Raw genomic sequence first — 22,718 nt, forward strand, 5'->3', positions numbered from 1 at the left:
CTAAGAGAAGGATGAAAGCACAGTTCTTTGAAAAAATAAAGTGATGCTAAAGGGTAAAGTGCTAGGAAAATTCACACAGGGAAGAGGGAAACAACGCTCTCTGAGTAGAGAGTGGGAGAGGGAAAGGCATGGCCTGATATGAGAGACCTGCAATTCTTTGCAGTGTGTGGTACATAGTATTTTATCTAATTCTACTGTGGAATAAATTATTCCCTCTCCACTCCCAAAACTCATATGCTGGGACCTTGGCTCCAAATGTGGTAGCATTTAGAATGGCTCTTTGGGAGGTGATTGGGTCCAGTGAGATCCTGGAGTGGACACCCTATGATGGGGCCACTGTCCTTGTAAGAGGAGAGACAGTGAGCATGCTGTCCCTCCCACAGTGTGTGGCGACCTGGAAGGGGGCCCTCACTAGGAATTCCTGGCTCTCTGAGCTCCACTTGCAGTCTTCTGATCTGTGACAAAGTAAATTTGCACTGTTTAAACCACCCAGTCCATAGTACCTTGTGAAGGCAACACTAAGACAATATTCAGTAAATGCATTTCATGTTCATCCTAAGCTGCTTCTGAGATCAAAAACAGGAGGATTTCTGCCCAACCCCCAACCTGCCCCTGTGTGTGTGTGTGTGTGTGTGTGTGTGTGTGTGTGTGTGTGTACATAGATGTGTATATATAGTTAAACTGAGTACTCTTGTCCCTCTGCCATCCCTCCACCCCACAGGACTGTGGTTTGAAAAGGAAATTTCACTATGTGGAATCTAATATTCCATCCATTCAAAATATGTCATAATTTAAATACAAAAAAAGCAACTAGAAAAAAAAATGTGAAAAACCACACTCCAGAAACAACCAATACAGATGACTGCTTGAATGTATCCACCAGAAACCCTGTAGGAATGTCATGCATAAAGCTACAGTTTTCAGACTCATAGCTTTTTATGGAATGTTAACATTGTTTTATATGAAGAAGAAACCCACTTTCAAATTTAAATATAACTTAATTGTAGAATCATCTGTTATACCAATAGTTATAGTACTATGGGAAAAGGCTTTGGAGAACTCTCTCTCTTCTTCTAGGGATCCCTAAGGCCTCACACATGCTAAGCAAGTACTTTAACGTGCCCAATCTCATCCTTGAGCTCTTTATTAAAATATTTTATTGTCCTATGAGGCTTCCCCATCCCATTCTCTGAACCCTCCTCAGTACCCTGATTAAAAAATATTGGCTTGGTAGAAAAATAGTTTCACCTCATTAAAATAGTAAGATATGGGCACAGGCAAATGACTAAAATAATAACACTAAATATTCTCCATGATCTTTCAAGCATTTTCATGGATTATCCCAGTTAATCTTCACACAAAAGTCATGAAATCCTAACATATAGCACATGTCCCATTAGCAAACTTACTTTATGGATGGGGAAATGGAAATTAAGACATTCTGATAACATGCTTGCTGGGGGTAAACAGGTGAATAGAGAGTGAATCTTGGATCCAAACACATCCTATCTATAAACCCACAGGCCTGACTGAAGAGTGTGTGTTCCTGTGAGGAAGAGTAGGGAATTTTCAGCTGTGTAGACAGTGCATAGAGAAGCCCCCTCTCTCTGACCAGTGACTAGGGACCCACTGGTTCCATATCAGTATCTATGGATGAAATGACTTAGAGTGAGTTTGAAGGCTGAAAGACTTCATGGCCGTTGCGCTTTGCTCCATGTATCTTCCCATAAACCCTCTGTGAAGGACCCTCAGGTGAATTTGCAATTGGTTTTAACCCAAGAAGGCTGGTGCAGCTCACACCAAACTGTGAGGAAGCCACTGCCTTTAATCCAGCTGGCCCTGGGCGGTGGCAAGCTCCCCACATCTGCCCCTGCATCTGCTGCTCTGCATGCACGGGGCTCAGGAGCTGCCTGGGGAGGAGACTTCACAGAAAGGTGAGAAAAAAATAAACCCAAAGGAGGCCAGGATCCTCACATGAAAAGAGTAGAAGTGCCACTTGAAATTAAATCCAAAATGAGTTTGAGGTGATTGCCCTCGCAACTGTCAACACGCAGGACAATGCAGTGAGCCCAGCCAGCTCTGCTTTGGAGGAGTGCATCTAAAGCAGCGAGAGAGAAAATGGGGTTCACACACATTGATGTGATGGGGTCCCATCATATGCAGTTTATAGGTTTTTGCTGGTACAGGTTTACAGTGTCTCAGGAAAGCATGTGGTTCAGGATGATGTGATTTGAGAGGATGCATGGTCACAGTCGCTGGTGTAAAGTGCTAGATGAAATCTGACCAATAGCCTCAGTTCTGCTGTGTTATTCAAATTCTCCATATGCTGGAGTATCTGTGATGTGCTGAGACCTGACTACAAGGATGGTGGCCAGCACCTGAGCAGCTTTGTCCCATCGGTGTGGCCACCTCTCACCTCCAAAGGCTCAGACATAGTGTGAGTGGTGCTGCCAGTAGAGAAATCGAGATTTTGTCGCGCACGAAAACACCCCACAAATGGCTATCCACTGTTGGAACTACTCCCAGCAAAGACACACAGTGGGAGAGTGGCCAATTATATTGGAAGAACAATTTCAATAGCTCTTAAATCCTCACCATTACCTCATCAATATTTCTGCAGGATCAGGGTGTGTTCACAAGGCTCTTGCCTTCTGCAGGCGGAGTCATCTTTTTGACTGTTAGAGAACACTCTGAGGATGTCAGATTGGATCACTGGTAATTCTGCTGCAAACAGAAGCTCTTTTCTGCCAGATAATGAGCATATGTAAAGTGCAACAGCAACCTAGAGTCCTGGCCTTCACACATTTACAACCGCCACCCCCACCCCGCCAAGCCAAGCAGGTTCCTCTTTGCAAGGGAAACGATGTAGTGAACTACTGAGAGCACAGATGTGCTGTGTTCAAGAATTTGAGGTTCCTTAAGTGTACTGGGATAGATCCTTTACCATTACCAAAGGGAAAATCCCATAGTTTACCACTAGTGGTCTAGAATAAATGCCTCTGGAAATCTGTTGAGATGCAGATTCCCAGGCCTACCACCTACTAATCTGAAACTCTGGGGTGGCAGGCAGCAAACAGAGATTTTGTTTGTTTGTTTGTTGTGACATTGGTGATTAAATCAGAGGTATTGTAACATTAAATTACATCCCCATCCCTTTTAATTTGTTATTTGGAGATAGGGCTTCACTAAGTTTCCCAGGAGAGCAGCTGAGTAGGTCTTGAGCAGTGTGGCACTGTGCCCAGCTTATTGAATGGTTTTAAACGGACCCCTCTCCCCAGGAGATTCTGTTGCAGGGCCAAGTTTTTTTTTTTTTTTTTTTTTGTAGTGGGAATTGAACTCATGACCTCATGTTTGCCACGCAGGCACTAATGCTGTCGCCCAACAGGCCCAAATTTGAGAACCACAGTTCTGTATACAAAACTCACCACAAGCATTTGAATGTCCAGATTTAATTAACTGGCAACTTCTGGATCTGTTAATGGAAGATTTTTTTGTTTTTTGTTTTTTGTGTTTTTACTGGTACCAGGGATCAAACTCACGACCCCAGGCTTGCAAGGCAGGCACTTATAGCACTGAGCTAAATCCCCAGCCCCCAAGCTTCTGGATCTGTTAATGACTGATTGCCTGATGTTGACTCATTACCAGGTAGCTTTTTTCTGTGACAGTCTTCTTTACTTTGCACTCTAACCCAGGGTGACACTTCCCAGATCCTCCTTTCCAGAAGACAGGAGCCCATTAGGAATGGTACTCAGGTCAGATTTCCCCACCCTTGTTAAACTAGTGTTGAGTTGTGAATTGAGGTCATTATCTGCCTTACATGTGCCTAGGTGGTGATTACTATCAAGAGCCTCCTGCCCCTTTCTGGTCTGTATGTAAGAACATGCTAATTTTAAGATTAAAACTCATAAAAATGTTATCGTATGTTTTGATACTTGAAGACAGGACCTCATGAATGCCAGGAATGTTATGAAGACAGGACCTCATGAATGCTCTACCACTGAACAACAATTCCAGCCTGGCTCTCAATCTTCAGTGGATCTCCAGGGTTGAATCTTTTGCTTTAGCTGCTTTGGTTTTAAGGCAACATCAGATTAGACCTGAGAAGAAGAATTCACTCCTTTGAAGTGTGTTATAAACCTTAAATACTGAGCTGTACTTCAAAAGTGCAGTCTATACCACTTTGTTATGAACATGGTCCATAAATGTGGAAGGAAGAGCTTGTAATTTCTATAATACTACAGGGATATTTGCTGATGTTTTCAGTAAGGATAGAAGAAAAGATAAATTACTGTGATAGTGGGCTATGATAGCAGGGTTAACAAATGGCCAATATTTTAGAAGCAAGAAATATAGAAACACATGAAGAAGTTTTTGGGGCAATCATTACTGGGCATTTCTTACTCTTGTTATTTTTCGCTTCTTTCAAAGTTTTATTTTTGCTTATATTTCCATAGTTTGGGGGCTTTATAATTTAATGATGAACTCAGTTACATTACACTCGCCTTTTTTAGTGGCTAGTTATTGTGGAGAGCTTCAATTTCTTCCGTGTAAGTGGAAACAATATTTGCTATTGATCTATAGGGAATCAAAATCTTTTTGCTCTTCCAAAGTGAAAAGGCAAAGCAATCATAATCACATTAAATATAAACTAATTTGACTTAACCCAGTTTTCAATGAACCTGAAATTGTAGAAATATTAGTTCAACTTTTCTAGCTATAAGATATTTTGCTTGATAGCCAATTTATCCTGATTGTGACCAGGCAGTTATTCCAAAAGTTTATCTAGGTATTCTGAGAAGCAATAAATAAGTATGTGTAAGTAACTATATATTGTATACACTGTAATTTCTAGTATCCACTTATAAGAACAATTTTAAAAACCAAAAAATGACTTTCATATAAAAATAGAACAAAATAAGAATACAATTTGGGCATCTATTATTGTTAGGCATTTGCAGAGAATCTAGACAGATACATTTACTATATGTATTTGAATAGGGAGACGTTATGTCAGTACTCAAGAAATACTAAGAATATATTATTTTAGGGTTGGGGTTTAGCTCAGCAGTGTAAGTGCCTGCCTGGAAAGTACGAGGTTGTGAGTTTGATCCCTGGTACAAAAAAAAAAAAAAAGAATATATAGTTTCAGAAATACTGAAATTCACTGTAATGTACCTAAATATTATTTTTGTGAAATGCAATGTGACATATTCTACTCAACAGACCTTGGTGCTTATCTGCCTTCAGAATTGAGATTGATTTTTCTTTTAAACAAATTCAGATATCTTCTCTGGAACCAGTACCATGTCCATCTCAAGCACAAGAAGAATTTCAGCAGCCAGCTCCCAGGGTAAGTGACATAGTGGCTTCAGGATGGTTTTAAGATTATCTATCAATTTAATAATTAAACCAAGACTGAATGTGGTAAATGATCTTTTCCCATTCAATCCCCAGTACCAAAAAACAAAACAAAACGAAAACCAAAATAATCTTTTCTCTCAATACATTAACTTTAGAATCTCTATGTGACAATGAGATTGTACATGCAAATGTATTCTCTGAAAATGAAATGTCCTGTGTAGTTTTGCTATCTTTCCTTTTAGAAAAGGATATTATTCTTCATGTGATGGTGTATGTCTCTGAAAGATAAGTACTTATTTGTAACTTCAGCCAAATATTATCCACCAACCCCCCACGTACCTATCCATGCATCCATTCATCCACCTGCTCACCCATTCACTCTGTCACCTGTCTATTCCTCTACTTGTCTGTCCATCTTAGAAAATACTCATTCATGTAGGCTCCAAAATAGATTCTTTGAAAAGAAGAAAAATGAACCAATTCTCACATGATTAACATGATAACTTTTTTCATCATGTATTGTTTTAAAACTTGATTTGGATTTTGGAAGGAATATAGAATAATTCTTAATTTTGGCAATGTATATGCAGTTTTCAACAAAATATCTTACTATGAGAAAATAAAGAAATCAGAAATAAGTGAATGTGAACATTTCAATGAAAATATATTCTGTCTCCTTATTTTCTCCTTGGTTGACTATTGGCAATCTGATGTATCTGTTTTTCTAAGAGTTTACTGCAGGAGCCCTTCCAGGGTGAGTGCTTACTCTAAACACTTCACTAAATATGGAAGAAGTAGTTAAAATTATAATTTCACAGAACTGTTTCTGAGAGCTGAAAAATGCAGTAAAGGGGCTGGAGGTTTAGCTCAGCGGCATAAGCACCTGCCTTGCAAGCAGGCGGTCGTGAGTTCGATCCCCGGTACCGATAAAAATGAAAAAGACAAAAAAAAAAAAAAAAAAAAAAAAGAAAAATGCAGTAAAAACTCCCTCTGGAGCATCTATAATTGAAGTTTTAAAGACACATGTGCAGTCACAAGATTCTAGGGTGTGGGTAAATTCCTGGGATCCAGAGCTAAGAATAACAGGAGATCCTTTCTTGGTTTTGCCTTGGGTTGAAGCAGGCCGATCATCACATTATACCAAAAGGTAGAATAGTCTGACTGACTTTTACAAGCCAGAGGTGACACATTCATAGAAGAATTAAGATGTATTATGTACATGTACCAACTCCCCACAAGGAGTGTAATCACTCTGTACTTCAAACCTGTACCAATAAATTAAAGCTTTAATAAAAAACACTCCACAATTCCTAGCAGGGCACAGCAGTGCATGCCTGTAATCCCAGCACTTGGGAGGCTGAGGCAGGAGGACCCTAAATTCAAGTCCCTCCTGGACAATTTAGTGAGATTCCCTGTTCTCAGAACAGGGATGGGAATGTATCTCTGGGCAGAGGCCCTGGGTTCAATCTTAATAAAAATACAAAAACAAAACAATTCCCTGGAAGAAGGATGCAAAATCATGGGATCCAGCATGCAGTGCTCACACTTTAAGACAGTTTCCTCATCCCAGGAGCTTAAAGGGGTCAATTCTTGGGTGCTCAGACCATAAACAGCCTTCAAGCACTTAAGAAATCTGCATTTTGTGGGTGTTGGCAGAATGCACGCTGGCTTCCCATCGGCCATCTGTTCTTTGTGCCGAGCACTCTTTGAACATTTGCCTTGGCTTGTAAACGCTGCAATTTACTTCACTCCCTGCTTCAAGGTGATGCTATTTCACCAAATGCACTTGTGGGCAGCAGGGTGATTCCTAATATCTTCACTTATGTTACCCAAGCTTGGCTTTCCTTGGAAAAAGGCCACAGTCCAGATTTTAGGCAGTTTAAGGGGATCCTAGGATCTGGTTCTTCTCCTACAGATGACAAATATAGGGGCAGAGGACACCTTTCCGAGCCCCTGTGTGATCCTCCCCAAGTCCCTCTGCTGTCTCTCTACCTTCAGTTCTCAGATCTCTGCAAACTCAGTTAGGTCCCTGTGGTTGACAGAAACATCTCAGAAGGCCTCACATGCCATTTCACTCTCTGTGTGCAGCACTCTTGGCTGTGTCCAAGAAAATCATGGTTTCAGAGTTGTCTTAGGAGAAAACTCCCACCCTGAGACCAGTGAGAGGCCAGTAAGCAGGGTGGTTATGACAGACTGGGGTCTTTGGGCTCCCTGATGCCAGGGAGGGTCTGCAGAGGATGCTGTCACTGATGACACCTAAGATCAATCAGGCTGTTCAAAGACACAGGAAAAGCTGGCATGTAAACCTTCCTGTCATCCCCTCACATCTGCTTCCCCTCCCATCACCCTTCCCTCCTGCACCTGTCCTAAGGCTCCTACCTTACTGTTCTGTAGACATTCTCACGTGGTTCACCTTGAAAGATGCACAGCCTATCTTGTGTGAACTCCTCGGTCTTCCTAGGCCCAAGGCAGCCTAAGCACACACCGGCCACTGTGTCTGCCTCTGACTTCATCAGTTATTCATATTCTTGACTCTTGGCTTCGCTAAGCCATGTCTTGTCTGATTAATCAATGTGTTTTATATTCAACTGTGCATGGATAGTGACCTCCCACTTTCTGCCCTCTTGATCCTCAGACTGTAATTTGTCTCAGGATTCAAAACTCTTTGGAGGACAGGTGTGCTGGCCCATGATTGTAATCCCAGCACTCCAGAAGGCTGAGTAGTGGGTTGCAAGTTTGCACCCAGGCTGAACCACTTAACAATTTAGGGAGACCTTGTTTCAAAATAGAAAATCAAAAAATATTGGAGAATGTAACTGGATGCAAAGGCCCTAGGTTCAGTCCCCAATACCATGAAAACATGCAGGCAAGCAAGCAAACTAACTGTCCAACTCTTGATTCTTCCCATGGGGCCTCAGCCTGAGACGTGCCCCATTGATTGTCATGTGGCAAATGGTGTCACTGAGGCTTGGGCCATGGCTCCACCTTGCTCTTGGTAACTGACTCCAGGGAAGGGAAGACCCCATCCTGCCCCACCTGCTTCTTTCACCCATCTAACACCTGCTAACTGACCATAGATGAAACAGGACTGAGAATGTGGTCTCTTCGAGACTGGAAAGAGCCCACAGTTTTCGGGTGGTGGCCAGAGATCAGTGCCAAGTGCTAAGGAGTCACTCAGTACAGTGTCTGATTCAAGGATGCTTGTGACAATGATGTGCAAAAATAATTGATGAGGGGCTGGGGATTTAGCTCAGCGGCATAAGCACCTGCCTTGCAAGCAGGCGGTCGTGAGTTCGATCCCTGGTACCGAAAAAAACTGAAAAAGACAAAAAAAAAAAAAAAAAAAATTGATGAACATTATCTTCCTTTGTTTTATTCTAGGACCATTTCAGAAATCTCTGTTTTTGTTATAAAGAATACTTTGATGAGTAGGGTGACTGTGATGGTGAGACTGATTATCGTCCACCATGCACACTTTTTCTTGTAACATAAGGTCCAGAGAATTTAAGGCTATCAAACAGGGAATGAAGGAAACATAATGGAGGAAAATTAGTGTTTTTAAAAGTATGTCTTCTGATAACTCTATTTTTAAAAATATTTAATTTTTCCCTGAGAATCTTTATTATTGTTATGTAAATTCAATTATTGTTAAGTAAATTCAATATTGTCTTACTTTCCTTATAATCAGTAGCTTTTGCACAGATCTGCGAATGCCTTTAGGCCAGAAACAATTCTTTCTGTCTCCATGTGTCTAAAAGTCTAGCACAGTTTGAGGCACAGCAAGTAGAAAAAAAAAAAATAAATATGTAAGGCACAGGGAATGAATGGATGTGTGAATGTATGAAGTTTTAACCCACCATGCTGGGCTGTGAGAATGGCCTGTGATAATATGTGTTACATTTCTTATGTACCTTAAGTTGTTATTGTAGTTACTGACATAGAAAGACCTCTCCCTAGGAACAAATTTCCGGGGAGGCCAGCAATAGGGCAGGTACCATCTACCCCATTGAGAAGGTCAAAATATTGTTGTACTTAAGATGTAAACAGAAAAGTAGGAAAACATACTCTTAAAGCTTGTTTACTACATAAATGGATAAGATATTTATAATTATGTGTCAAAGCAGTTTACTTTCTTAGTTTCACTGGAGAACACTTTGAATCATGACATACAGTACTGCAAGTTGCTTTGAGTCTGTCAAATGTGGGCTTCATTTTTCTTCATCAGTTATTTTTGGCACATTCAGGTAAATGCCCACCATTCCCACAGTTCAGTGTTCTGATCTTTAAAATAAGATTATGAATTCTTGTCCCAAAAGCGATTTAGAAGTTCAGTTAAACATACGTTATAGAAAGTTCCCCTCACAAACTTACCACTCATTAAATGTGATTGTTTTCTTTGTTGTCTCTCCAATTTATTTCAGTTTAAAAATTAATAGCCATGGTAAATTTAAAATATTTGAGAAGATAGGAAATAGAAGGTTGAAAATAATGGAAAGAACATTATGCTGTGTTCCTGCATCCTGCCTAGATTTTGGTCATCACTGAGAATCAGTCCAGGCTTTGGATGCCACAATTCCTGCTGCACTTTCCTCATAATTTCTAAAACAGTTCCACATCACAGGGATCAAGACATGATTCCAAGAGCAGTGTGGGTGACTCTGGTAGGTAAACAATGCTGTTATTGTGAGAGAGGTCGCTTTACAGCATCACAGGGGCAACCACCTTCCTTTCTGGTGCTCCTGCTGTGAGGTGGCTCAGTGATTCCTATGTGAGGTTGGAGAGCTTGGGCTGGCCCATCACACACAGGAGGTATCAGGCCCATTTGAGTGGCTTATTTTTAATTAAGGATAGTTGCATTCATGTTTTGAATATTTCCCCCCAAATTTCTCAGAATATTTAAGGCACTCTCATTCTGCCCTTGCATTCACTCTGATCATATTTTACAATCACTTGTGTCTGTTTGGAAACACGTCCCCCAAAACTTTGCAGCTCTACAAGATCCCACCCCCACTCCAGTAAAGATTTGTCTTAGTAAGCTTTATGCAAAGGGATTGGAAAGAAACTGGGGGAGACTCAGTGTTGCTGGAAGAGCTACTTGTGGTTATGCAGAAGCATCTTTCTGTGGTCCTTCCTTTACAGCTTTAGTTGGGGATTTTAGATCAGCTATCTAGCTGGGGCAAGCAAAACACATTTACTCAGACTCTAGGCCCTGTGGACACTGCTGTTCAGAGTCAGCATGGGCCCCACTGAGTCCGTGGCTGTGGAATGTGGCTGTTGCCCTGAGTGGTACAAATGGCACTAATGGCCTCAAAAGACATAAACCAAATGGGGCCATTGGTCTAGGAACTAGCCAGATCCTCTACTTGGAGCAAGGATCTCACTGTATTTTGCCCAGTTCTAGGAAACTTAGTTTTTGTTATATTTGTATTGAGCAAATATACAATCAAAGAATGAGGAAAATAAAAATTGAAGTTCCTTTTTGTGTGATTTTTCTTTTCCTTTAGATGTTCTACCTCTGCAGAAATAAGTATAGGCTGATTACTTTTGCCTAGATTTAACATTTCTATTTACAGTAAATATGTCCAATATTTGAATACTGTTGAAATGTTCAGTGGACTGATTCCTTCATTAAAGAAAATGTTACATAGTAAATGCTATATTAGGAATATAGAAATAAATATAAAATTAATTTACATTAAATAGAGAATCCTCAAATATCTGATTCCTTGGAAACTCAAAGAATAAGAGAAGGATTTGCTGGAGACGGCAGCAAGCTTGTCGTTGGGAGACGGCAAGGGCTATGGAGCCATCACCGCAGATACTATAGGCCACACCTGCTTCTGATATATCTTGATCTTCTTTGTGTTTTTTAAAAACAACTTTTAAAAATGTAAAACCTATTGAGTTGGTCCCTGAATTGGAGTTTGCAGACCTCCAGTCCAAAATGTTAACTTGATGGCTTTCTCTTTTGGATTTTAATGATAGAAAAATAAATTGACATGTATCTTTTGGAATCTAAAATACTAAAGCAGCCTTCTTTATTATCTTGTGTCCATCCATCTGAACTACATGCTGTGTTATGTTTAGTCCTTATATGCTGAGGTCCTAGTCCAATGCCTGACAGCTTCTGTTCCCAGCAAACATTTACCTAATGATGGCATTTCTTATTGTCACTTGATTCTAGTATTGAAAGGGTGACTTCAGTTGTGAATGATGAACTTTTACCATCAGCCTTCATAGAAATGTTTCCATGGCTTACCCTATCTCTAATTTCCTGTAGAATTTAAAAGATGAAATCCAACCCACACAATTGATTAAAACTATTGCCTTGATTAGTAGTATTATGTAGAAAAGAAACACAATATTAAAGAGTGAAAATAATTAAAGGGTGTACCATGAAGGCTTGGCTGCTGATTTTTAAGTGTGTTAAAGTTGATTTTGAAAAAAAAAAGTTGGTTTTGTATTTATTTGTTGGGTACCCCCAATGTAAAGTAACACACTTGAGGGCAAAACTAGGACTTTTTTTTTTCTTTCCTGTGCTGATCACTCCTAACTCCGTCTCTGGGGGCTGAAGTGCCAGCTGCTTGAAATGAGGCTTCATTGACCTGCTGGTCTGAGCTGGTCTTTCTTCTCTCTCTTTTACTTTTGCAGAAATGTCCCATCCATTTTTCCAGTTCTTTAAAGAAACCTATGAATTTCTCAAACTGTCTAATAAAATCAATATAAACCATTCAAAACTATAACTTCAAATCAATAAATTGATTTTCAATTTTTCTCTTTTACATCAAAATATTGGTATGAAAGTAAAGAGCATAGTGAACTAGTAATTTGCAAAGATTCTGTATACTTGGCTCGTAGGTATTATGTAACTATTAATTTCTCGAGAAAAGACAAAATGCTCTACATAAATACCAATAGAAGTCTTCAAAACCATGTCTGATTTTTTTTTTTTTTTTATTGCTCTCTCCTGTCCTTGTGGATTTTAGAGCCCCTCTGTGACAGAACCTGATGCTGAAGGGACATTTTCTGAACTTGGATTTTGAGCTGAGTTAATATGGCTTCTCCTGCACTCCCTTTCTTTAGTAATCTAAGGTTTGGAAGGCAGGCATTCTGCAGAGCTCTCTGCTGGGAGGAGCCAGAACCTGTGGATCTGTTGGGGGCAAGAGGACTCTGTCAGCTGTAACCCACTGCTCTGCTTCCACTTGTAAATAACCAAGGAGACGCTGGCTGTGAGCACAGGCCCCGCACCAAGTCCCTCCAATCCTTTCCTGCAGCTGCTCAGCATGGGGTGTCAGAGATCATTAAGGGGCATCCTGCTCCTCTCCCTCCACACCTGTGACTGGTTCCCTGCGGTACTTTTATGGGCCGTGAGGAGGCAGGTTTGACGCCAGGACAGTCTCTGCCAACAGCTGCAGACGAGTCAGCTCTCCAGACAGTAAAATGTAAAGAGGGGGGAGGGGCAACCTTTGAAGTTTGCAAAAAAGCATGACTTTGACCACTTCCTTTTTCCTTTTTAAATGGTTGTCCTAGGTATTATACTGAGAACAACTACCGGCTAACTTTACAAGGAAAGATGCACTTTCTCCTGAAGTTCCCGGTCTGCTCTGTTCTCAGCATTTTAATACTGTTTCTGAGTGGCCCTTGGTGCCTGGATAACGTGGGGATGGGCACAGGAGAAATGTGCTGCTGACCTGGAGACACTTGTCCAAGGGCCACCCTGTGCCTGTGCAAGGCACATACACCTGAGCTCTCTAGAGTCAAGGGTAAGGCCAGATTGAGAAGCCACCTCTAGGTTTTCTTCTCTACATTTGGCCTCCTGCGTTTGATTTTTAAAGGTGTGACAGGGAATAATCGGAAGATGGGCGATGTATTTTCATTTTATCATCTTATCTAAAATTTAGTCTCCTTTGAATGATTTTTCTTTTCACTTTGCTTTTGATATTTTTCTTTTGTTGTCCGAAATGGATGCTAGGAAATCAGTTATTCTGTGACTTTTCCCCCCAGTCCTGGGGATTGAACCCAGAGCCTTTACACTGAGCCATAGCCCCAGTCTCTTTTATTTCAATGTGAGACAGGGTCTTACTATAAATCACCAAGTGGCCCAAGCTGGCCTCAAACTTTTAATTCTTCTGCTTTGGTCTCCCAGAGTAATGGAATTACAGATGTACATTACTATACCCTGCTCCATTTCCATAAAATGGGACTCTCAGCCTTGGGTCAACTGCCTTTGAAGTGGCAGGACAGGAGAGCCAGTTCCCTACATATCAGGCCCAAGTCTCCAGAGGAATCTGAGTAGATCACAAAAGCACTGCTTGCTTTCTTTCTTCCTTCCTTCCTTCCTTCCTTCCTTTCTTCCTTTCTTCCTTTCTTCCTTTCTGTACCAGGGATCAAACTCACGACTGCCTGCTTGCAAGGCAGGTGGTTATGCCACTGAGCTAAATCCCCAGCCAGCCCCTAAGCACTGCTTTCTGTATACTTTAGTCCTTGGTAACACAGTGTCACACTTTCAGGTCAGACCAAACTGAGCTTATGACATCAGACTTTGCTTTTCTGCTGAGAAGGTGTGGGAGCTCCAGGCTCTCTTGGACAGCATTGGAACAGGACCCGGAATCCCCTACTGGCTCCGGCTGCTTGCCCTCCACCCACTGGCTGGGTCTTTTCAATTTGACTCAGATATCAATGTCAAAGAGTCCCAGGAACATGGTCATCATGTTGGTGTTATTTATTAGGAGGGAAAATGCACTTAAAGGGAAAGAAGTATTTAAATAATTCACTGGTGAATTTGAATGAACAGTTAATATAAGATTTGGTTGAGGCTGTAATCCTGGCATGGGGGGAGGCTGAAGCAGAAGGATCAAAGTTTGAGCCCAGCTTGGACACTCTTAGTGACTTAGAGAGACCCTATTTTAAAATTAAACATAAATAAAAGGAGCTGGGGATGTGTGAAGGTGCTAGGTTCAACCCTCAGTACTGAAAGAAAAGAAAGGACTCTGCTCATATTTTCCATGAGTTGCGAGTTTTTCTGTGAACAGCTGGAGTGTAATATTTTCGGGTATGGGGGCATAGGGACACACTTCTGTCTTTGTGGCACTCCTTAACCTTCGTCACTGATGCTGCCAGAGCAGTCCTAGTGCACAACCTTTCCCCACATCACTATGCACATTACCCACACACTAAGCTAACTTGCGTGCTTTGCAGCCCGTCCTCTCATTCATGTCCACCTAGGTACCCCATAGATATCCCCACAAGCACGCTCTCCTCTCACTGGATTAGAGCCCACGCCTTTCTCTGTCAAGATCTCTTCCATATCCTGGGCATTTGTTTCCAGGCATGAGTGACCCCCACCATTCATCCCTTCTTTTTTGTTCTTACCTGTTCAAAACATCTTCTCCAATGGCCACTCAAAGTCTCATGTTCTTACCACGCTGGTTCTCCCTTTCCTAATCTCTCGCCTCCACTCTTCTCTTGGCCTCCAATGAGTCGCAAATCACTAGGGCATGGGAAACTTATGTGCCCTATATGTCTCCTCAAAACAGTGAAGAGTGGAATAACTTTGACCCATGATGGCATTTCATGTGTGGATATCACAGAGTCACCCTTGCGTCCCTTGGCTTAGGGAAGGTTGACCATCTGGTGTAGTGACATAAGGGAGCCTTTCTTTTATCTGACAGAAGCTATGCTGCAAATCAGCAGAAGAAGCCGGTTTTCTCCACTACCCAGGATAGGGTGCTCAATTACTTGGGATATACTGCTGTCATACAGGATGACACTTGTCTACATAAGCCATATGGAATAGAAGTGGACTACCATGGGACACTTAGGGACTCAGAGGGATCAACATGTTGGACAGCTTTGAAGCAAGGCAAGGCAGTCTGGACCTGATGGCTAGTCAGAGCTAAGTCACGGTGAGCTACAGTTTCCTCACCCTGCTCCAGGTTTAAGGAGGGAGCCTATAGTTTCTCATTGTTACTGTGATTATCACTTACAAGGTTTTTGTAGATGTTCTTTAATCAGTTAGAGTTCTCTCCTATTTCTAGTTTGCTGAGTTTTTATCATGAGCAGATTTTGTATTTTTCTAGAGTTTTTTTTTTTTTTTTTTTTTGTCTTTTTCCTTTTTATTGGTACCGGGGATCGAACTCACGACTGCCTGCTTGCAAGGCAGGCGCTTATGCCGCTGAGCTAAATCTCCACAGCCCTTTTTCTAGAATTTTCTGACAAATCACATCTACTGGTAAATGGTTCTGGTAGAGTTTTTTTAGCCTGTTAATATAGAGGATTATATGGGTTGATTTTATAATGTTGAACTAGCCTTTGAAAAATCCCATTTGGTCCTCATTTATAATTGTTTTTATACATTGTTGGCTTTGATTTGTTAATATTTTGTGGGAGGATATTCATTTTTTGTCCTATGGTTTGGTCATTTGTTCAAGCACTATTTGTAGAAAAGGCTGTCCCTTCACCACTAAATTGCTTTGAAATCTTTGTAAAAAATTACTTGGACATATTTGGCTGGTTATTCTCTGGTTCCTTTATTCTATTGGTTTGTGTGTCTCCCCTTACTAATATCATAGTCTTGATTACCATTGTTATATAGTAAGTCTTCACATTAAGAGATTCTTCCTACTTTTGCCTGTTTATAAAAATGTGGCTGGAGTTTTGATGGAATGTGCTATATCCATGAAGCAACTTGTGAAGAAATACCATCTGTCTTGCTTGCTTTTCTCTCATTGCTGAGATAAAATACTCAAAACACAAAATTAAAAAGGGAATGTTTATTTAGCTCACAGTATGTAGGGGTTTCAGTCTGTAATCATTTGACTCCAAAGCAGGGTGGCATGGCACAGGGGCAACACTTCAAGGTGGCAGAATATAACAAAAGGAGCAAAAGAAAAAGGGCAGGGAAAAGAGAGGAGAAGCCTCTTTCTCTCCCTTGTATTGTATGTAGGCTGTGCCCTTCAGGTAGGTACAGCATGCACATATCTACATGTCCTTCTCTTGCACAGGCTGAAGATATTACAAAGTAAGGACTGTGGCCACCTGCTGAATCACTTAAACTTCTGACATTCTCAAGTTGAGTATCAGCCATAACTCAATTTTTATTTAACTGACTTCCAATCTAGGAGCATCGTTCAGCCATCTTTGGTTTCTTTCACCAATATTTTGTATATGTTTATTAGATTTATACATAAGGTTTCATTTTGGGGGGGGCAACTATAGGTGGTATTTGATTTATGTTCTATACTTTTACTCATTCATTTTTAGAATATAGAAATGCAGTCGATTCATAATTTTTTATCTTGCAATCTTATTGATCTCATTTATTAATTCTAGACAATACAAGCGTTTGGTTGCTTTATGTACCTTAGTTGCTATCAACTCAGTCTGTTCTCCGAACCAGAGGGTTGGTTATGGTAACTTTTCTCTTCCTGGAAGCCACTCGGCTTGTATGACTTACCAGAAAGGCTGGCTGGCTGGCTTTTTGTTGGATCCTTCTAGTCCCAACGTGGCGGATTCTAGGGAGTGCTGACTTTTCTCTTCCGCTGCCTTCTTATAGTAGGATATCTAGTAGTATGTTTGTTTTTCTTTCATTGGAATAAAATACCTAACAGTAACAAGTTAAAAGACGAAGAAGTTTATTTTGGCTCATGGTGAGGAGGGTGCAATCTGTGGTTCAAAAGCAGAAACAGCATGGTGAAACAAAGCCTGGTAGAAAAAACTGCTCAATCAATGATATCCAGGAAGCAAAGAAAGAAGGGAAGAGCTGGGGACAATAATATACCATTCCAGGTCACACCCCACCCCTTCCTATGAGCCAACTCCTCCAGTCAGCTCCCACCTCCTAACAGCTTATTCAGCTATACACTCATAATGGACCAATTCGCTGAGTGTAGTGCATCTAGGTCCGATCACCTTTCAAAACCCCATCATGAACATGTGAGACTTTTTGAGGACATTTTAGATGTAAACTATAACAAATAGTGTATTGATTAAAAGAAGTGAGAGCAGACATGTTTGTTGTATTTTTAGTATTAAAGGAAAAGCATTCAGCTTTTAATCATTAAGATCATGATGAATGTGAGCTTTATTGGGTGCACCTTAAGAAACTGAGAAAGTTCCCATCAATTTGTATTCATGACTGGGGTCAGCTTTCCATCAAATGAATTCTGGTATCAAATGATTTGTCTGTTTATATGGCGGATTTCACTGATGGATTTTCAAATACTTAGCCAGCTTTGTATATTCAGAATTAATCATATTCAGTTATGGTAAATTGTTCTTATTTGTTGCACACTAGATCATACTCAATAATTTTCATTGAGAAGTTTTGTATCTACCTTTATAAGACAGATTGGTCTACAGTTTTTCTTTTTTGGGCCGTCTTTCCCTGCTTTTAGTATCAGGGTAATACTGGCCAAATAAAATGACTTGGGAAGCTTTCTCTCATCTATTTTATAGATCTGTTATTTTGTAGATGTGAAAGATTATATTAATTTGTCCTTAAATATAATGTACAATTATCTCATGCAACTATGTGGATTGGAGGTTTCTAAATTTAGTTTCTTTAATAATTAATTATAAAACTCTCGAAGGAGACAGATGTAGTACATGTCTGTACTTTCAGGTCTTGGGAACCCGAGGCAGGAGGACTACCATGTGTTTGAGGCGAGCGGGCTACATAACCAGACCTCATCTCAAAACAATAACAACAACAACAAAAATCATCAAGGCTACTTTTCCCATCTTGGACAAGATTTGGTAGTTTTTCATTTTTGAGAAATAGGTCATTCTAAGTTGCCAATTTATGAGTATGAAGTTACAGTATTCTGTATCATTTTTATTTTCCAGGTTTATTAAATTACACTTGACAAAATTGTGTATATGTATGTATTGTATAGATGGTATATAACATTATATTTTGATGTGAAATGATCTCCACTATTAAGCTAACATACTCATTATTTCACATACTTACATAAGTGAATACATAAGATTAAATTTCTTAGCAAATTTCCAGCATATAACACAATATTAACTATTATTTTTATTTTATTTCTTTTTTAAAGGTAGTAAAATCCAACAAAACAAAACAGAACAAAGCCAATCAAAACAGCAGCAAAATTGGTACAAAACTTCAAAGCAGGATACTAGGAAAACAACAATAGCTAACATAATGTATCTTGTTATCTTCACAATGATTGTCCATTCCATCAGGTATAACAAAATCAAACCAAAAACAAAACAGAACAAAACCAATCAAAACAGAATATTGAGTAAAGCAAAACAATTAATCAAAACAAAGCAAGACAGTGAGAACAGTGAGACAATATTAACTATTATCACTGTGCTGAATTAACTCTGCAGAACTTCTCACCGTGCCTAACTGAGGCTTTGTACTCTGATCAACATCCCCCTATTTCCCCACCTCCCAGACCCTGGCAATTTCCATTCTATTTACTTTCTGCTATTATGAATTTTATTTTTTTAGACTCCACATAAAAGTGAGATTACACAGCATTTGTTCTTCTGCGTCTGGTTTATTTCATTTACATAGTGTCCTTTAGGCTCACTCATGTTGTCACAAAGGATATGATTTCCTTCTTTCTTAAGGCTGAGTAACATCGATCTGTGCGTGTATTTATGTTATTTATAGTCCTCATTTTCTTTATCCAGTTATTCATGGACAGTTTAGCTGTTTCCATGTCTTGTCTGTTGTGATTAATACTGTGGTGAGCCCAGTGGTGGTGGACGGGGCACGTATCACTTTGAGACATGGATTTCATTTCCTCCAGATGTACCTAGGAGTGGGACTGCTGGATCATACAGTAATTCTATTTTTAACTTTTTGAAGGGGTCCATATTGCTTCCCATTTCCCTTTTACAGCTGTACATTTACATTCCAAACAGAGTATAATGATTTCCTTTTCTCCAGGTCTTCACCAGCATCATTTCTTTTGCTTTTTGATCACAATGATTCTAACAGGTGTGAGATGGTATCTCATTGTAGTTTAGATTTGCATTTCCCTGATGGTTGCTGATGTTTGGCATTTCATATATTCTTGTTGGAAACCCCTATTCAGTTTCTTAGCTCATTTTTAATTAGCTTATTTACTTATATTTCTTACGCAGCTTAGGGAGGTTTAAAAGGTTAAATGCATCACTGCACATTTTAGGGTTCGCACAAAGACTCCTACTTCTCTAAAGGGGGAAGCACCCCAGTCTTAGGGGAAATAAAAGCCTTGAAATGGACAATGTAGGTTTCTTGGGCATTGATGGCACTAAAGATAGGGATAAAAGACCCTATCCCAAAGTAGAATCAAACACTTCAAGGGACACAAGGGAAATCAACAGGGATTTTAGTAAAATACATGATTTTAAAGAAATTTTGCTCTTGAGGCTAGCTCAGTGCCAACATGCTGGCTGAGTTACTTCCTCTGAAATGGGCAGTTCTGCAGGCAGAGCATGGAATCACTGTTAACTGTGAAGGTGGGCTAGGATGCCTTGGAGCCCCAGCTGGGCTCACTCCAGAACTGGCCCACTTGAGTTTGTTTTGTCTGGAGGACCAGAATGGCATGGTCTGCTGAGGGTGGACAGGCCAGATCTTTCTGGCAAAAATTATCAACCCAAGATTAGGCAGAGAATGAACTTGATTCCAAAACTCTGAGCTAATTTGGAAGGGAAAAGGTAAATCCCAGAAAGCAGTCAGACTGGCCTTAAACTGATTCTCAGGAGCTACATCGAGTCCCGGGCTAAGCACATTCAACTTTGCATGAGTGCTTTGTTAGAGTGCCTTCTGTAGGCTTAATTCTGTTCACCCACCAAAAATACATTCAAATCCTAACTTATGGTGTCTGTGAACATGATCTTCTTTAGAAATAAGGTTTTTTTTTTCAACTGTAATGAAGTAATAATTTAGGATAAGGGCATACTGGAGTAGTGGAAGCCTTATGTTTAGTATGTCTGATGTTCTTATTATAAGATGAGAAAACTCCCAAGGGAGATAGCCATGAGTTGGTAAAGGCAAAGACTAGGCTGACGGTCTACAAACCAGGGTTGGCCAAGGTTGTCCTAAAACACCAAAGACAAAAAACAGGTATAGAGTAAAACCCCTCATGCTTTGGAGAAATGTGATCCTTTCCCACCTTGACTTCAGACTTCTGACTTGCAGGGCTGTGAGAGGATCAGTCTCTATAGTACAGGTGGTAAGGAAGCCAACAGCCATGGTGACCCTGCAGTTCCAGAGGCTCCTCATGGGTGACGTCAACCTAGGGTCAGTAACTAAGGAGGTTCAGGACACATCCCCTCAGTATGGCCTCTTGGCCTTAAAGGAAACAGCAGGAGCAAGAAGCCCCCTCCTTGACTTCCTGTTGTCCCTGTAGTTTCAAGCATGTTGTAGACCCTCATCCCAGAGGTATCTCCATGCTACTCCTAGAAGAAAGGAACATCCTTGTCTCTGATGCAGGGACAGAGGGGCACAGGGAAGAGGCTGAGTGAAAGGTCTTGTGATGTCCTCTGGTTCATCACTGTCTGGCCATACTTTTTGTCTAGCAGACTTACCTACTGGTGCTTGCTTCTTTCTAGTACAGGGACACAGGATCATCTGATGTTGGGACTTCATCCTTTAAGTCTGCAGGACTGTGATGGGGCTGGAGGGTGGGGAGGCCTGAGAGTCCTGGGCTAGAATGACCTTATTTGTGTTTATTTTCATGTTTTATTTTGTTTTGCATTATTTATTTTCCTCATAGCCTCCTTCATTCCTCCTGTAAATAATTTGCTAACATGTGGAGATATCTGCTGGGGATGATATTTGTAGTGAACTTTGGAGTTGTGCTGTCATTCCATTAGAGGACTTGCTTCTACATCTGGTCTGTATTTGAAACTTTCAGTCTTTCCTCTATCAGTTTTGTTTTGCTGAATGCTCTTATTAAAAATTTCAGTGAAGCTATGTCTTTTTATCTTATGAGTCCTCAGAAATTGCTGTCATTGGTGGTTATTATCTTGAAAGACCTGATTTTTGGTAAATTTTATGTTCTTTTAATAATTTCCTTCTTTTTTATAACTCAAAATTTATTTCTCCTTCATATATGCACATATTTCTAAGATACTTTAGTTCCAAAATTGTTTTGAAATTCAGTTTCACTCTTGTTCATAATGCTGATGATTTGAGAAAAAAATTATAATTTGTCATGTTTAAGTGCTGTTTTTCTTTAACAGATCAGTGTACCTTTAAATGTCATTAAATTATGTATCATGATATTCATGTTCACTCCTAATTACCACACTAGCCTAAGGCATAATAAGTGTGCTACAATATACTTAGGACTAAAAGCTCAGAAAGGTTTTCATGTTTGGACAAAGCTTTTGATGCATTCAGAGTACTTGGCAGTGACACATGTCATTTGGGGTACTTAAATAAGATGAAGGATGCCTAGTGATTGGGGGATGCATTTCCTGTCTCTGTCATACTCAGCTTCCCTTCATCCCCCCCTCTCAGCTCACTCTGCTGGGAGCCATTGTCTGTGCTGTGTATTTTGGGGTATGCTATGTATCCACAGGAGGTCCATGTGCTCCAGACTTCTCTGTTACTCATTTCTCATCTAATAGGTGCTTCTGATTGATGCATTGTCCTGTGGGGAGGGGTCCACTCAGGGGGAGGCTGAGGTCTGTGGATGTGGCTCAAAAGAGAAGTGGTGTGGACCAGGAGGGTGGCAGATGACAGGACCTTCACGGGCAGTGAGCAGCTAGGGGGAAGGCTGCAGGCAGGAGCTGGCACAAGCACTCAAGTACACAGGGAACAGAAACTGCCAGGGCATCCAGTGGCCAGTGGCCAAGGCATAGCTGGCACAGGGCATCACAGAGGTGGGGTGAAGACAGGCCACATGGTCAGCCTCTTTCTTTTCTTTTCTTTCTTTCTTTCTCTCTTTCTTTCTTTCTTTCTTTCTTTCTTTCTCTCTCTCTCTCTCTCTCTCTCTCTCTCTCTCTCTCTCTCTCTTTCTTTCTTTCTTTCTTTCTTTCTTTCTTTCTTTCTTTCTTTCTTTCTTTCTTTCTTTCTTCCTTTCTTTTTTGTACCAGGAATTGAAGTCAGGACCTTGTACTTGCCAGGTACTTGCTTATACCTCAGAGTTATATCCTCAGCCCATGGGCAGCCTTCTTGAAAGAGTCCCATAGGGAACTTAAAGGAGTAAATATTTAGTTTTTTCAGTTAATGTACATTGAGTTCTACTGTGTGCAAGAGCACATGAGAGTAACCTGAATAGCAAGCTAAAATATCTCTTGGTTTTCCTCAGAGGGGTTCAATGAAAAAAAAAATACAGACAAATTTAAAGGAAGACCCAAATCTCCAAAACTTATAAAGCCAG

The 22,718-nt window shown here is 40.4% G+C and overlaps 1 protein-coding gene across 1 annotated transcript in view; it reads left to right on the forward strand.

The window, feature by feature from the left end:
* The window catches only part of LOC101787712 (uncharacterized), a gene marked incomplete at its 5' end in the record, with an annotated part of 45,378 nt that overhangs the window by 7,330 nt on the left and 15,330 nt on the right, over positions 1-22,718 (forward strand). The window contains one exon of the mRNA XM_063233348.1: positions 5,282-5,350. Within this exon, the coding sequence (XP_063089418.1) occupies positions 5,282-5,350 (69 nt within the window). The remainder of the gene's footprint in view (positions 1-5,281; positions 5,351-22,718) is intronic.

Source organism: Cavia porcellus, unplaced genomic scaffold, assembly GCF_034190915.1.
Source record: "Cavia porcellus strain 051 isolate PalLab524CR breed Dunkin Hartley unplaced genomic scaffold, mCavPor4.1 scaffold_22, whole genome shotgun sequence".
Classification (NCBI taxonomy): Eukaryota; Metazoa; Chordata; class Mammalia; order Rodentia; family Caviidae; genus Cavia; species Cavia porcellus.